Below are 15,227 nucleotides of genomic sequence, written 5' to 3' on the forward strand. Positions count from 1 at the left end.
GGGCTCGGTCGCATGGTTATCTCTTACCGGGCTCCAGGTGTTTTATGAGGGTGAGCCTTCTTCTTGGGCACTCTCGGTCCGCCGGCAGGTGATAGAGCCCTGCTCTCTACAGGATGTACCACTTACTCCCTTCAAAGCTTCTCATGTTTCAGTGGACACCTCTTGGGAGATTTTGGCTAGCATTTCCTCTTGGCACATTTGGAGAGCCAGATGTACTGAGGCCTTGGATGGCACCCAGATACACCCATTACAGGTGTTCACGGGTATTTGGTCTGACACGGTTCACACTTTGATAGCCATATGGGCTAGCATGCAGGGCCCTTCACGGGCAGCCTCTTCTAGAAGGACTATATTTCTTCGAGTTTGGAGAGGTTCTCCCTTTTTCTCGGAGGTTTGTACCGGATTGAGATGGCACTATCAGCCTCAATCCTTTCTTTTTGGCTCTTGAGCTTTTCATGCATTGCATGATGTATCCCGTATGGAGCTTGCTCTAACGGTTTTTCTTTAATACTTAATAGAAGTCTCTTTTTGCAAAAAAAAAAAAAAAAGTTCCTAGTATTATAAGTATGCCTATCTCAGCTATTTCCTCTTCCAATGTGATGACCTGATCCAAGGTCCATTTTCCTATGTTCCACACTTTGATCCTGAGGTTCTTGAGTCCCTATGCTTGTTTCCTTCCCCCTTTACCTATTTTTCCGGAGATGACAGCCTTACCTTATTTTATGTATGCATGTTTACCTTCCTTTCTTGCTTTTCTAATTATTTCAAGATCCTTGAGATTTTGGGATGCTTTATGATGTGCTTCATTCCCTAAAGAGATATAAAATTCATTTGAAACTCATTTTATCAGAAACTCCAGAATTTTTGTGGTGATTATGTCTATAAACACTCAACCTATCATAGGCCTTCTTGAACTATCATAACCAGAGGAAACTTTATCGATTACTCAAGGCTATATCCACAATATAATGCTTTTTACCTCGCACCATCTCTGGCCCATGGTGGGTTCCGGTCGCGGTTAGGCCCTCTACTTCAGATCACACATCCACCGCTTCAGAGGCTACCCCCCTACCCCCTTGGAGCCTCGGCAGGAGACTAGTGTTCGGGAGCCTTGTTCGACCCCATCCCTGGATCAGGATGTACCTTCCTCAGCAGCCCAGGTTGTTGGCACCTCGTCCGCAGCACTTCTTGATCAGGATCCAGTACAGGTGCCTCCTTCTTTGGATAGAGGGAAGGGGGTCTTACATTCTATCCCTGCTTCGGTAGGAATCCTTCGTATACCCTCCCCAGGACTAGCTCAGCGGAACTTCTTTTCCGCTTTGAAGGACCTCTCTAAACTCCCAGATGATGATTTTGTACCTTCTACTTTTGGAGAGCCAGTTATCGGCATCCCTTGTGAGAGATCCTTCTCTCTCTCACGTGTGGATTTTCCTCCCCTTGGACCTCGTGTGTATGGCACGAGGTCAGCTCCGGCGGAGGGTTCTTTTTCCGCCACCAGGTCGGGTAAGGTATTTCAACCCGCTTCCTCCCGCCGACAAGGACAGGGATTGGGTGGCATCCCTCATCACCGTCGCAGACAGCTGATCAGGAATCAGCTCCATCCAGGTGTTTCAGGTGGTTTCCTAGACATTCTTTTTCTTCAAGAACACAAATTGGATGTCAGAGATTGCTCCAAGTCAGGTAAGCTGCTTTCAGGCCGGACTTTTTAGCTTCCTGCCTTGGAAACCAGAGGAGATACACGCATATCAGTTTCAGATTCTATTCTCCCTCTGATCATTGGACATGGCACCATAACCCCCTCCAAGGCCCAGTGGGTTTTACTTCTGATTGACGGACGTAAGGTTGGTTTCCTCAACCTCTATGCTCTGAACAACAGAGGGGACCGTGTTCTGTTCTGGAAAGAGTTGCTCATGGATTATTGGAGGTGACTTCAACATGGTTGAGGCACCTTCTGATAAGCAAGGGGGCAGAGAAGGTGGCATTCATTCCCTCGAGAGAGCAGCTTGGGATGCCTTCTTATTCAGGTTCAGTGGCAGAGATGTTTGGTCAAATGATGCATGTCATATTCAGTCTCAGTCACTTTTGTTTTCATGGTTTAACCATAGGGTGCATATGCCTATCCATGCTCAGATTGACAGATTCTATGTGGATGACTAGGCTCTTGATAGAGGGGGGACAGTTTGCATTGCACCTGGTGTTTCCACTTCCGACCATTTTCCAGTAGTTCTGTCCATCTCAGAGGCCCATCTGAGCTGACGGTCTCACAGTATCAGGATCCCTGATGCCTTATACACGGATGAGACTCTCACAGAGGTAGTCTTGGAGATCTGGGTTTCTCACATGCAGGGGGGGTGGCCGGTCCTTCACATGTGGCCACAGCACTTGCTAGTATCAGCGACTTTTATCACTCCGTTGCTAGTGCTCGGCGAGGTGGGGTACTCAGGTGGGAGGTTGGTATCCGCCGGCAGTTGGTAGCCTTGCAGAGGGAGGAGCAGAGACGACCATCAGGTGCTTGGATACAGGAGCGCCTTGCTGCGGCAAGGGCTCACTTGCAGGCATTGCTTGATCAGAGAGCAGAGTATGCCTTCCATGCACGGGAGTCATTTTGGATACAGATGGGATGGAGAGTCAATAAACACTTTTTCTCTACACTTGGTCCCAGACATAGTAGAGAGAGTGTCAGGCAGCTTATTGACTCTGACGGTGTTTTGCAGTCTCATCCGAATACCGTCTTGTACTTAGCGATAGCTTTCTATGCCTCCCTCCTTTCCATTGATCCTGACACACATGCCAGAGATGTGGCTAGAGAGGAAGTTTGGCAGAGTTTACCTGTGTTGGTCTCACCAGAGATGATTTGCTTACTTGATGCACGCTTTACCAACACAGAATTCAAGTCTGTCCTCTCCGCCCTTCATAAGGGGAAATGCCCTAGTTCCGATGGTATTACTCCTTCTTTCTTTATAGCCTTTTGGGATATGATAGGTGATCCTATTACTTCAGCCCTGCACGGCATTGGGACTCGAGTGAGATGCCTGACTCACTGACCGAGGGACTCATACATCTTATCCCGAAAGGTGGCAACAGGAATTTTGTATCCCATTGGAGACCCATCACTCTGTTGGGCACTCTATACAAGGAGCATATTTGACAATATCTTTTCCTTTTGGGAAGCCACTGAGTGGGCTATGCAAAGCAGGCAGTTCTACTCCTAGACTTTTAGAAAGCCTATGACAGAGTAGATTAGGGCTTTCTTGAGGGCACTCTTCTACGTTTTGGTTTTTCATATGCATGGATTAGAGGGGTGGCCTCCCTTTATAGATCAGCTCACAGCCAGGTTTTGATTGAAGGGGTAAGGGGTGACAGATTTCAGATTTCCAGATCAGTTCATCAGGGATGCCCTTTAGCCCCCTTCCTCTTTCTTTTTGTGGCAGAAGCTATGAGTATCTTCCTTAGATCTTAGGCTGAGCTTTTTGGGTTGAGATTGCCCTTGAGCCAGGAGCAAGAGCTTCTTGACTGTGAGTTGGCTGATGACACTGCTATTTTTATTGAGGCCTCTTCGCAGTCACTTGATTCTTTCCGGACAGCCTTGAATATTTTTTGCTCAGCTGCAGGGGCACACATTAACTGGCATAAATCCTTCGGCTTTTGGATCAGTGATGAGGAAACTCCAGACTGGGGAGTTGACCTTGGCTTTTCTTGGATTCAGAGGGGTGTTCCTGTCAGATATCTAGGATGCCAGGTAGGGTTGGGCATCTTTCTAGCACAACAGTTTGCCCCATTACTAGAAAGTATAAGGAAAAAGCTACTTTTTTGAAGCTCAGTCCAACTCGACCTTGCCTCTAGAGTTGTGGTAGTGAACCAGGTTCTTTTGGCCACCACCTGGTTTGTGTGTTCTTGCTGGTGCCGGGGTCTAGGGATTGCATCACTCAGCTCATTAGACCAGTCAGGAATTTTTTATGGAGTGGACTTGATGGCACAACAGATGTTGCAGCGAGGGTGGCCTGGGAGACCATTATTCTCCCTACATCTGAAGGGGGCCTTAACATCATTGACCCGGACTTGCAGTGTAGGGCATTGCTTTGTAAGGTGGTGGTGAGGGGACTCACGCCTGGGCAGGAACCTTGGAAGGATTTCTTTTTTGGACGCATTCAGGCTTGCACACCAACCTTGGGAGATGATTGGGTGGACAGCCCAAGACGGATTTTTACTTCAGCCCCTCTCAGATCTCTTGCCTCTCCTCTCATGTCTGCTATCCTGAAAGCTTGGGGGAGCTTCAGGAACACTCTTCGAAGGGTTCCGCCCTCTACCCTAGAAGAGATTGATAGGCAGCCGGTCATTTGGAATGATAGTATACTTGATGAGCATGGCAGACCACTGGGCACTTCCCATTACATGCATTGGTCTAGATGGGAGAGAGGCCCCGCCTACACAGTAGGTACTTGGAAGGCATTTATCAGGCTACCTGAGGATCAAAGACTATAGTCCGTGAGTCACCTCAGAGGGGTAGCACGCAGGGTTTAGCAGATAGATGCAGCCATCCCGGTGGAATGGGCAGTTGAGTTGCCTATTACTTCCACCACTTGGATGGGAGCTTTTTTGAGGACAGCAGTTCCTCTATAGGTGATTGCTCTTCGAGGTCTCGGAGAAGATGCACTAGTCTTTAACGTTGGGGATGGAGGTATACTCTCTAGATCCACGGATGATATTCTTCTAGAGGTTGCCTTTCAGCCTGTCAAGATTGCTGGTTTTGTGGACCATGGAGCGGGCTTGGAGTGGTACTTAGACCCCGACCCTCTGCTTTTGGCCTTGGGATCTTGGAGGTTGTGGTTGTATGGAGGTGCACCTATTAGGTGCTTGCACTGGGATCTAGGAGAGTGGGAGTGGATAGATCATGGGCATCGAGAGAGGGGGATTCCTTTCTTTTGTTTCACGGTTGGTAATGCCAGGAGATTTCAGCTAAACAATAGGGGTTGGGTTCCCTCCAGAGCCCCCCATTGGGACAGCTTCTTCATCACTGCAGATTTGCGTAGGAATTTCTGGAGGAGGCTCTGGAAATCCCTCAGAAATAGAAAGATCACTCTTTTCTTTTGGCTTTCTATTCATGGACGGATTGCAGTGAACCTATGGAGATCACGTTTTGGGGCTGATCCCACTTGCCCTCGCTGTCATTCTGCAGAGGAGTTAGTGCGACATTGCCTTTGGGACTACAGTCAGGCGAGGACTATTTGGAAAGGGGTTGCGAGGATACTCAGCATTTTTCATACTTCCCCTTTCTTCATGACTTGGGGCTCGGTCGCATGGTTATCCCTTACTGGGCCCCAGGTGTTTTATGAGGGTGAGTCTTCTTCTTGGGCACTCTCAGTCCGCCGGCAGGTGATAGAGCCCTACTCTCTTCAGGATGTACCACTTACTCCCTTCAGGGCTTCTCATGCTTCAGTGGACACCTCTTGGGAGATCTTGGCTAGCATTTCCTCTTGGCACATTTGGAGAGCCAGATGTACAGAGGCCTTGGATGGCACCCAGATACACCCTTCACAGGTGTTCACGGGTATTTGGACTGACACAGTTCACACTTTGATAGCCATTTGGGCTAGCATGCAGGGCCCTTCACGGGCAGCCTCTTCTAGAAGGACTGTATTTCTTCAAGTTTGGAAGGGTTCTCCCTTTTTCTCGGAGGTCTCTACTGGATTGAGATGGCACTATCAGCCCCAATTCTTTCTTTTTGGCTCTTGAGCTTTTCATGGATTGCATGGTGTATCCCGTATGGAGCTTGCTCTAACGGTTTTCTTTAATACTTAATAGAAGTCTCTTTTTGAAAAAAAATATAATGCTTTTCCTGAAGAGGAAGTTAGAAACTATGACCTTTGCTACATCTACAAACCTATTTGATCCACATTGCGTCATTGGTTACTGTTCTATTAAAAAGACTCCACAAACTTTGAAAGTGTCCATGTTGTATAATTCAATTAAGAAAGTTAAATTTCAATGATTGGAGATCCCCTCTCACCTCATTTCTTTTTCAATATTTTGTAAACATTTGATCAACAGTCTCTCCATTTTTTTGCATGATTCCTTCAAGAGCTCTTTAGAGAATTCTTAAAATGAATGTAGGTTGAGCATACTATGTAGTTAACTTACATGTAAGCCCAAAATGTTTGTTTTTTAATCTTGAAATATAACTATGTTCAATGTGAGCTTTCTATTTGGAGTTCAGCTTAAAGATCATGTGTGTCATTGGTGTCATGTCTTTGGGATTTGACACCCAAATTTTATGAATCATATATACACGTGAAAAGATATCTCAACCCATAAGATCTTGTGACCATTGTAATCCTTTCTAAAGGAGTTTTTCTTACTCATTCCGAAAATTGTCTGCCATTTCTCTAATATAGTCTTCTTGAAGCAATCGGAAATCCTCCAGTCTCAATGGCCGTGGTAGAGTAAATAACAGCGGATTGAAAAGGCATACACCAGTCATGTCCATTTCTTTGTAAAAACGTTGCAATCCTAACAAGAAAGCCTCTTCTGCCACACATAGAATTCTGGAAATTCCATCCCTCAAATGTGACATTGCATTCTTCATAGAGAACTCAATAGGAAGGCATCCTTGCCTAGGTCAAGCATACAATAAAATCATTGGAGTTCAGAAAAAAGAGAGGTATAAACTTATAAGTTAATGTGAATGCTCCAAAATACATGAACTTACAAAAATAGTGTTTCATAATTTGAAAGATACTTTAAGGTTGTGGGCCACTGCTATGTTAAAAAAAAAACCATTTGGAAACAAGAAAACAAGCTATCCTTTTGTTCCTATCCACCACTCATGTCAAGACGATCGGGTCAAAAAAAACACAATTTTTTCAGAATTCCATAAGAAATCTCCTAACAAAGCTCAGACATATGAGAGAGCTTCCAAGGAGCTTTGAAAAAGGTGCCACAGAGATAATTTAGATATGAATAAGAACCTTACGTATTTATCCAATCAAGCCTATTGAGCAATTAAGTATTCTGGTTTGTTTGTTCATTGTAAACATGCAAATTTTAAACTTCTTTTGCAAGCTGCCTTGAGCATTGTGACAAGGGAATTTATCATAGCTACAACAAAAGTCAGAATTTGTTTAAGCGAGGTGCAAATAGAAACAGATGCATCTAAATACCCAATTCTAAGATCAAGGAAACCTACCAGCAAAACATGCATGCCTTCTCTTTTTATGATTTTATGCATTATAGAGCCAAGTCAAAAACTAAACCTTGAGTTCTAGCCTTCTAGCCTCAACTCCTAGTATCCTCCCTCCCTCACCTCCCATCGTGGCAGCTCACTGCTGGACAGGGACATTTGCGTGACTGCTGGAAAGAGAGGTTTTGTGGCCTGCAAGTCACCTCACACCCCCTGTTGTTCCTGGTTTTCTCAAAGGTTAGAAAGCTACAGGGACCTAATAAAAAAAAGACTTATCTGCTCCGGCAAAGGCGCCCTCAATAGCTCCAAAACAATCTGTGATAGTCCAATCTTGTTTTGAGGTCTCTTCAGCTCCAAGGGCCGCAATTTTGACAGCTACAGTTCAAACTTTCAATGGGCTGCTTTAAGTCGCATTCTTCTTCACCCGTCGCCTTGGATCTCCTCCAATTCATTTTTATATTGGGGCCATAAAGTTTTCTGTCCAAATCAGTTTCCTTAGCCTCTTTCCTCAGCCACTTTCCCTCCCTCTCAGCCCTTCTTTCTCCCCCTTGGCCTCTCCCTTAGCCCTCCCCTCTTAGCCTCAGCCTTCTCTTAGCCCTTCCTTAGCCTCAGCCTTCCCTTGGGTTCCTTCCCTTAGCCCTCCCTTAGGTTGCCTCTTGCCTCACCCTCCTCTCCTCTCCTTCTCCTTCCCTTCCCTTAGGATTTCCAGCTTTTCTCTTCTCTATCAACCCTCTCCAAATGATGCATCGATCTTTAACTGGTTTGAAATGGCCTTCCACAATTGATTGACAAATGGTGACACATCCCGTTGATCCTCACCCAATTCCACCGGTTGCAAGAACATGTACTTTCTCAAAAGAAGAGCCGCTGCACTTGCAAAAGGACATGAAGCTTGAGAGGTCTACCACACTCTTCGCACACATCTATGGGTCCCACCCTTTCAGATCATAGGTGGATGCTTGTGGCCTTACCTATGGACCTCACCCCATGTTTCATTGACATTCGATTATTGAGATGAGGTTTCTTTTAAATGGATTTTGACACTCCTAGAGCTGCTGCGAGCACTATGTTCAATGCCATCCCCTTAGCGCTTGGTTCCAGAAAGATTTCCTTCAATCCCTTCTCTCTTGGATTCGGTCTAGTAGAAGAGGACAGGCAAATGACATCTCTATTTATCAGATTTCCAGGATTGCCCCAAGTGTATACCATTGATTACTTGCCACGATCGAAGCTACAATTGAATTGATCATTGAGATCGCCCCCCCTGGTTTGCCCTCTTTAGCGGGGAAAAGACGATAGATCAGATGGAGTGCGTAGAGTTAGGGCCATTGTCTCAGATCCTAACATTTCGGACGACCGCATCATGCTTCAGTGCCCCGATAGCTCTCTTTTTAAATAAAGAGTGATATATTCCATTGAAAACAAATCATACAACAGGTGGGAGAGAAAGTACTCTATCCCTAGCCTCAACAATGTGGCAAAAAAGCCATGGAGGTGGTCTAAAATGCCACCACATCCCAAAAGGGGTCAAGTGAAAAAATAAAGAGCAGTCCCATGTCCTCATGAAGGATAGAAGTTTCCCACGAGCTGCCAAAGAAGTGCCTGTACACCTCTCCCACTGACTCCTAAGAGTGAAGATAATCTTTGCCCAAATGGAAGCGAGAGTGTCAGCCTCCGTGCCTAAATGGTCCCCAAGGACAAAAGAACATCGCGAACACCATATCCGCCATAGGCTAATGCTGGAAATCACCTCCCAAGCTGACCCTGCAGCTGAAGTAGGCATGGAATCCTGTGCTGGTACCGGTACCAAAAGTAAATCCTGCGGTTCCATGATGCTGGCCTCCGTGGGACCCCGTCTCTGGTGACGCTGCATGAAGAAACCGAGGTCTCCTGGCTCTGACTCAAAGAGAGTAATGGCTCTAGATCCTCTCCCCCAAAGAGCAGCGCCCCACGTCATCAGAAAGGACTCAGATGTAACATATGAGAACAACCTAAAGATACCTGTCCATACCACTCTAGAGCTGGTGCAACTCCATAAACAATGCTTGCTAGATTCCTCCGCAAGCTGACAACGCATACACAAGGAGGGTCTACCCATCTGCTGGAGCCAAGTACCCACAGGTATGCCCCTATGTATAGTGAGCCAAAGAAAGTAGGAGAATTTCCTGGCTCTACTGATGCCCCAAAAGTGAGTCCAGTAGCTCAGCAAGAGCTCTGCAGTAAGTCCCTGTGCGTGCCAATGCTGGGAGGCAGATGGAATGTGATGAGAGTCTCTCTGCTGAAGCATGTAACCTGCCCTCGTCGAGTACTGGAAGAAAGAAAGAGGACGAACGCCTGCCACCGGAGCAGGCCATGCCCACTCACCTGGGTCCCAGTCAAGCTCCGCAAGAGGTCGACCTTGAAAAATCCAAAGTCTCCATCTAATATCCTCTGCAATGGTCAACCTGGAAGGATCTATGGCCCATGCCTTACCCAGGCAACCAATGACCCTGACTCTCTGCCAAAGAAGCCTGACGATCCAGGGGCTGAGTGGGATACAATCTGTAAGAGGAGTCATTCTCAAAATAAATAAACGGTGCCGAACTCCAATACATAGCCCAGCCTCACTAAAACAACCTGACCAAGTAGAATGGGATCAACATAGGCTGGATCTGTAAGTACATCCCTCCACTCATGAGGAATAGCTCTCATGATCAGTAATCTGGTGTCAGCAATCTGTCCAAGTGGCCCATGTCTATCTCTGATCACCTCCTCTGACATCTCTATACCTTCCCTAAACCAATCTCCGACTGTCACAACCCCCTGAGCATGCCATCTCGCCAAGGGAGTCCTAAGTTCTGTACCAAGGAAAGATCCCTGGTACCAAACTAGGGGGTTATGGTAAAGTGGCTGTCGGGCAATTTTCTCTCTGGAGGAGGGAACTGCTCTGATGAGGTCCTATCGAAAAAGATCCCATATCTGAACAAGCCTTTTCACAAGTGGTGAGGAAGGCTGAGAATACTGGTCCGTTAGGAAGATCCAACTGACTCTACCTGCCCACTGACCTGCTGCTTTGGGGGTGCACTGGTGAATCCCATGCAGTAGGAACTGCTTCCATGGCTGATCTCCTGGAGTCAAACCTCTAACAAGAATTTTGACTAAAAGGGCTCTGCTCTGGATCTCCGGATCAAGAACCCCAAGTCCTCCCTGCGAGAAAGGTAAAGTGATAGTATCCCATGAAACTCTAGCCCTAGTGTCCTCAGAACCATCCCCACCACTCCACAGAAAGTTTCGAAGCAGTCTCCTCACCTGACGAATCGAGTCAGCATGAAGGCACCAACATGACGCAACATACCACATAGTCGCTAGTAGAACCTGGTTGAGTACCAACGCTCTTCCGGCCAAAGAGAGTCTAGCCGTACTCCAGTAGGCTAGCTTTCTCCGGATACTCTCAAGAACTGGGGCAAACTGTTGCATCGGGGACACCTCAATGCCAACCTGGAAGCCTAAATATCTCGTGGAGGTGCCTCTGGGTATCCATGCAAAGCCTCTGTCTCCTCCCCATGCTGGGGTATCCTGTTGAGCTCCAGTCCAAATGCCTTTTGATTTGTTCCAATTGACAAGTCCCCCTGAGGCTAGGCAGAACTTGTCAATTGCATCCGCAGTAGTAGCAAGACTATATGCATCTCTTCTGACTGTCAATGCCGTATCATCAACAAACTCAGTGTCCAGAAGCTCCTGCTCCTGCCGGATAGGCAGATGAAGGCCCAAAGTGCCATGACTGGTAGCCTACATAAAGTATCCCATAGCCTCCGCTACGAAAAGGAAAAGGTAAGGTGCAAGCGGGCATCCCTGTCGTACCGATCTGGATAGCTGAAAAGCCGGTCCTCTGCCTCCACAGACCACCATCCTGCTAGAAGAGTGACAGTAAAGTGAGGAGACCCATAAAATCCATCTATCACTGAAGCCTAGCCTCCTCATAGTGCCCTCCAGGAAACCCCAGTCCACTCTGTCATAGGCCTTCTCAAAATCGAGAAGGAGAACGATAGCTCTCTTTTTCAACTGAGAGTCAAGATAGTAGGAAGGTAGGACCAGTGTGGGATTTGTAGGATCTTTGGGCATTTTGCCAGAGATTGCCCAAAGAAGAAGAAAAGACATGAGAAAGTTTCATGTGCAGCCGCCTAACGAGCAAGGTTTTGGTGCGTCTCCCTCTTGTGCTCGACAAAGTGTACCTTTGACATGGCATCATCGCTCAGCATCAGCTACACATCCCATACTACTCGTTGCTGTTGGGGCCCACATGATGGGCTGTACTTGGGCACCCTTTGACGGTGTGTAAACAACCTCTATATGCGTTGCTAGGCTAGTGATGACGGTGTGACTCTCTGCATACACTTGGGCATTCAAGCACTCTGAGAGGTGGCTTTGTATGATAAGTGAGCGTTTGAGGTGTTTGCACTACCCACCTTGGTAGATTCCTCCGATCATGATATCCCCTTGCAGTTAGCTTCACTCTCTTCGCCTCTACTCCTCCCCCTCCCCCTCCCCCTCCCCTCAATGCTGCTGCTACTCCTTGCTTCCTATCATTCCATTTCGGGATTTGGGTCGCCCCTTGTAGCTTCTCTTCGCCATGCTTGCTCCTTTTCTACCTCCCAATACCTTTCCTCCTCCCCCAGATATCCTTATTTCACACATTGACACTCTTTGATCCTCGATCCGCTCCTGCCTTCCTTTTTCTGCTCTCCGCTAGCACAATTTGCTCTCTAGATTTGTCCACTACCTCTGCCCACTCCTCATCACTCACATGCACTACCAAAGTCCAATAATTTCTGTGAACCACAGAAAGCAAATGTCAACTTGAAAACCTTCAAACAAAAGCCCACGTATTCCATACTATCTCTGCCCACTCCTCATCACTCACATGCACTATCAAACTCCGTGAACCTGTTACAGTAGAAACACCCCTGACCACATGACGATAGGCGTTGACCAATGTCAACAGGCGTTGACCACATGATGACAGGTGTTGACCACATGTTGACCATGTGTCAACACAAGTCAGCCACACGACACGAGGAGTTGACGACACGGGTTCATCCAGGAGTACTATTCGAGGCAACCATGCGTCGACACATCTCAACCACAAGTCAACTAGGAGTATCATGCCCAAGGCGATCTCATCGAGAGCTGCGCACATGGAGAGTGAGCTTAGCACATGGAGCAGTCACGAGTATTTACAGTTACACAATGGTTTAGTGGTTCAGTGGTGCGATGATCTAGCTCACCTGCACATGGATAATTTACACCATCCTGACCACAAGAGGCTGGCGAGTCAAGAAGTCACGAAGTCAAAATAGCCATCAAGAGAGCCAGCGGTCCAACGGCTATCCTCAACAGCTAAGGAGATAAGAGGATGACCAATGGGAAGAGAGGGGGAGATTCTTAGCAAAGAAGAGACCCTCAAAGGCGGGGGATGAGGATGAAGGCGAAGGTGGAGAGGGGAGGGGACATTCAGCATTGAGCATTCAGAGTTCGGTATTGAAGCGGGACAAAAGGAGAGTGTGAGGAGAGATAGAGGCTGGAGCTACGAGCTCGCCAAGGAGAGAGTGTGGAGAGACTTGTGTATACCCCTCTGTCTACTATGGGAATAGACCTGTGTGTTCTTGTGACTTGTGACTTGCGACTTGTGACCTGTAGATCCTATTCCAAAGATATGTACTTTGGCCATCTTGGTCACTTTCTCATTTTTCTTGTCTCTTCCCGATATGGGGATTGTTCACTAGTGTATGACGAGGTTTTCTTCTTCTGCTTATGTTGTGGAGTTCTCACGTGATTGTCATTTAGCATAGTGCACTCGTATGTCATTGTTCATTGCAGTATAGCATATGACACTTGCACACCACTGCACGGTGCACTCAGTGCGATGAGCATTGCAACACTCATGCTTCTCACGCCAGTGGCCTTTGGCCTCCGGTAACACCTTCAGAAGGATAGGAACCCCTCCCCTCAGACAGTTTATGGCGATCATGGTGGGACACTGCTGGTTTTGAGTAGCACAAGTGAAGTGGTGATCTAGGGTCCTAGAGAGAGGTCTTATGCCGAGTAGTTCTGAAACATTTGAAGAAGCTAGTGAGAGAACTAGGAGGTACTTGAGGAGAGTGGAGAAAAGACTTCCAACAGACCAAACTCAGTACAAGAAGCATTACGTGCGACGTAAGTTTGCGAAGCCCTCAACTCGAGCACAAAGTGAGCCCATTGGAGCAGTAGCCAAAGCAAGTAACTTCATCGACACTCTCATTGACTTGGATCAACAAGAAACTTGGTGGTCAGATCTGGACTCCGGAGAAGAAGAAGTGCAAAGCGGAGAATAGGTGAAAGAGGAGGGTATGAAGGACGAGGGCTCCTCAGGGACTCAGGGACTCATCAGGTTGACTCCTCTTGCAACGATGTCTTCATCAACCACCTCTTCTACCGGAGTGGTGACTCCATCTGCTCCCACCTCGACCTCTGCTGGGGACAAGCTGCTACCTCATCTGTTATGCATAGCTCCGGGCTCCTAGCTAATCTTTCTTCCACATCTATCCCACTCGGAGGTACTTTTGCTCCGGCCATGCCTTTACCTGCCATGATGGTTTCATCTCCCTTTCCATCCACACCGGTGCTGCCTTTTCCACCACCTCCTTCCTTCCCTACTGCCTACTTGTTGTACTCAAAGTTTATGGCAACTCACCAAGAGTCACACATGGGTCACGTCATGGTCACCTCAGCAACATGCCAAGTTGTTAGACCTTGGTCATACCTAGTCGCAGCATGTTCACATATGTTCACATCTTGGACATGACTTGACATGGAACAGACATGGACATGACTTGACATGGAACAGACATGGACATGACTTGGACATGACTTGGACATGACTTGGGTATGACGGAAGCAATACATGACCGAAGAGTGCCAAACCTCAACCGCGACTCACCATGGTCAAAGTCAATCAGAGGGAAGTACTGGCGCAATGGTACACGGGATACACCTGTTGGTGCACATGGGAAGCAGTCCAACAATTAAGAGGCATAGGTGGTGCACCAACCCTCTCAACCAACTAGTGTCAGGAGCACATGGAATAGGCAGGAGAACACATGGAGCATGGGATTCACTGACCCAGGATAGGCTGGAGTGTTGCGGAAGCCATCAAGGACAGAGCGGCCCACAAACGGTGGAATGGCTAAGGATGGCTAAGGGTGCAAGAAGACATCCAATAGGAAGAGGGAGAGGAGATTGGGAGCGGGGGGTGGAGCAGAGGAGGAGAAGGTGAAGAGGGGGAAAGGAAAAAGGGAGAGGGACATTCTGGCAGGGGCGAGAGGCGTGAGTGAAGGAGTGAGAGGCTAGAGTCAAGAGCTCGCCTCGTGTGTATCTTCTGGGAGTGTATCAGTCATCTTGCTTTCTAATGAGTTATGCTACTTCCCATCTCTGCTCGCTACTCTAAAATCTCTTTTCGTTGTGTTCTCCTCCCCTCCTCTCCCTTCACCTGGTACAACGGACCTGTGTCATGTGGTTGAAGTTCCTTGCTGTTCATGTCGAGGGATGGCTTTCATGATGTTGTTCCGCTTTGGTCTTTTTCTTGCTCACATCACTTCAGCACTTGTACCGCTTGCACATAGTTGACACCATCTTCCGCTTGCACATAGTTGACACCATCGACAAGCACTCACCTACGTACCATCAGTGACACTTATGGCACGTCTTACTCGCTTCTCGCACCAGTGGCCCTAGGCCTCCGGTAATACTTCCGGAAGTGTTAGGAAACCCCCCCCTTCAGACAGTTTATGGCGATCACGGTGGGACACTGCTGGTGTTGAGTAGCACGAGTGAAGTGGTGATCTAGGGTCCTAGAGACAGGTCTTATGCCGAGTAGTTCTGAAACATTTGAAGGAGCTAGTGAGAGAACTAGGAGGTACTTGAGGAGAGTGGAGAAAAGACTTCCGGCAGACCAAACTAGGTACAAGAAGCATTACGTGCGACGTAAGTTTGCGAAGTCCTCAACTCGAGCACAAAGTGAGCCCATTGGAGCAGT

At 47.5% G+C, this 15,227-nt stretch overlaps 1 protein-coding gene across 1 annotated transcript in view; it reads right to left on the minus strand.

The window, feature by feature from the left end:
• Positions 1-15,227, minus strand: part of LOC147886979 (uncharacterized) — an 874,612-nt gene that overhangs the window by 762,765 nt on the left and 96,620 nt on the right. Inside the window, exon 5 of the mRNA XM_087394085.1 lies at positions 6,357-6,611. Within this exon, the coding sequence (XP_087250211.1) occupies positions 6,357-6,611 (255 nt within the window). The remainder of the gene's footprint in view (positions 1-6,356; positions 6,612-15,227) is intronic.

Source organism: Dipteris shenzhenensis, chromosome 23, assembly GCF_047967505.1.
Source record: "Dipteris shenzhenensis isolate YYH24624 ecotype China chromosome 23, Dip_SZ_1.0, whole genome shotgun sequence".
Lineage (NCBI taxonomy): Eukaryota > Viridiplantae > Streptophyta > Polypodiopsida > Gleicheniales > Dipteridaceae > Dipteris > Dipteris shenzhenensis.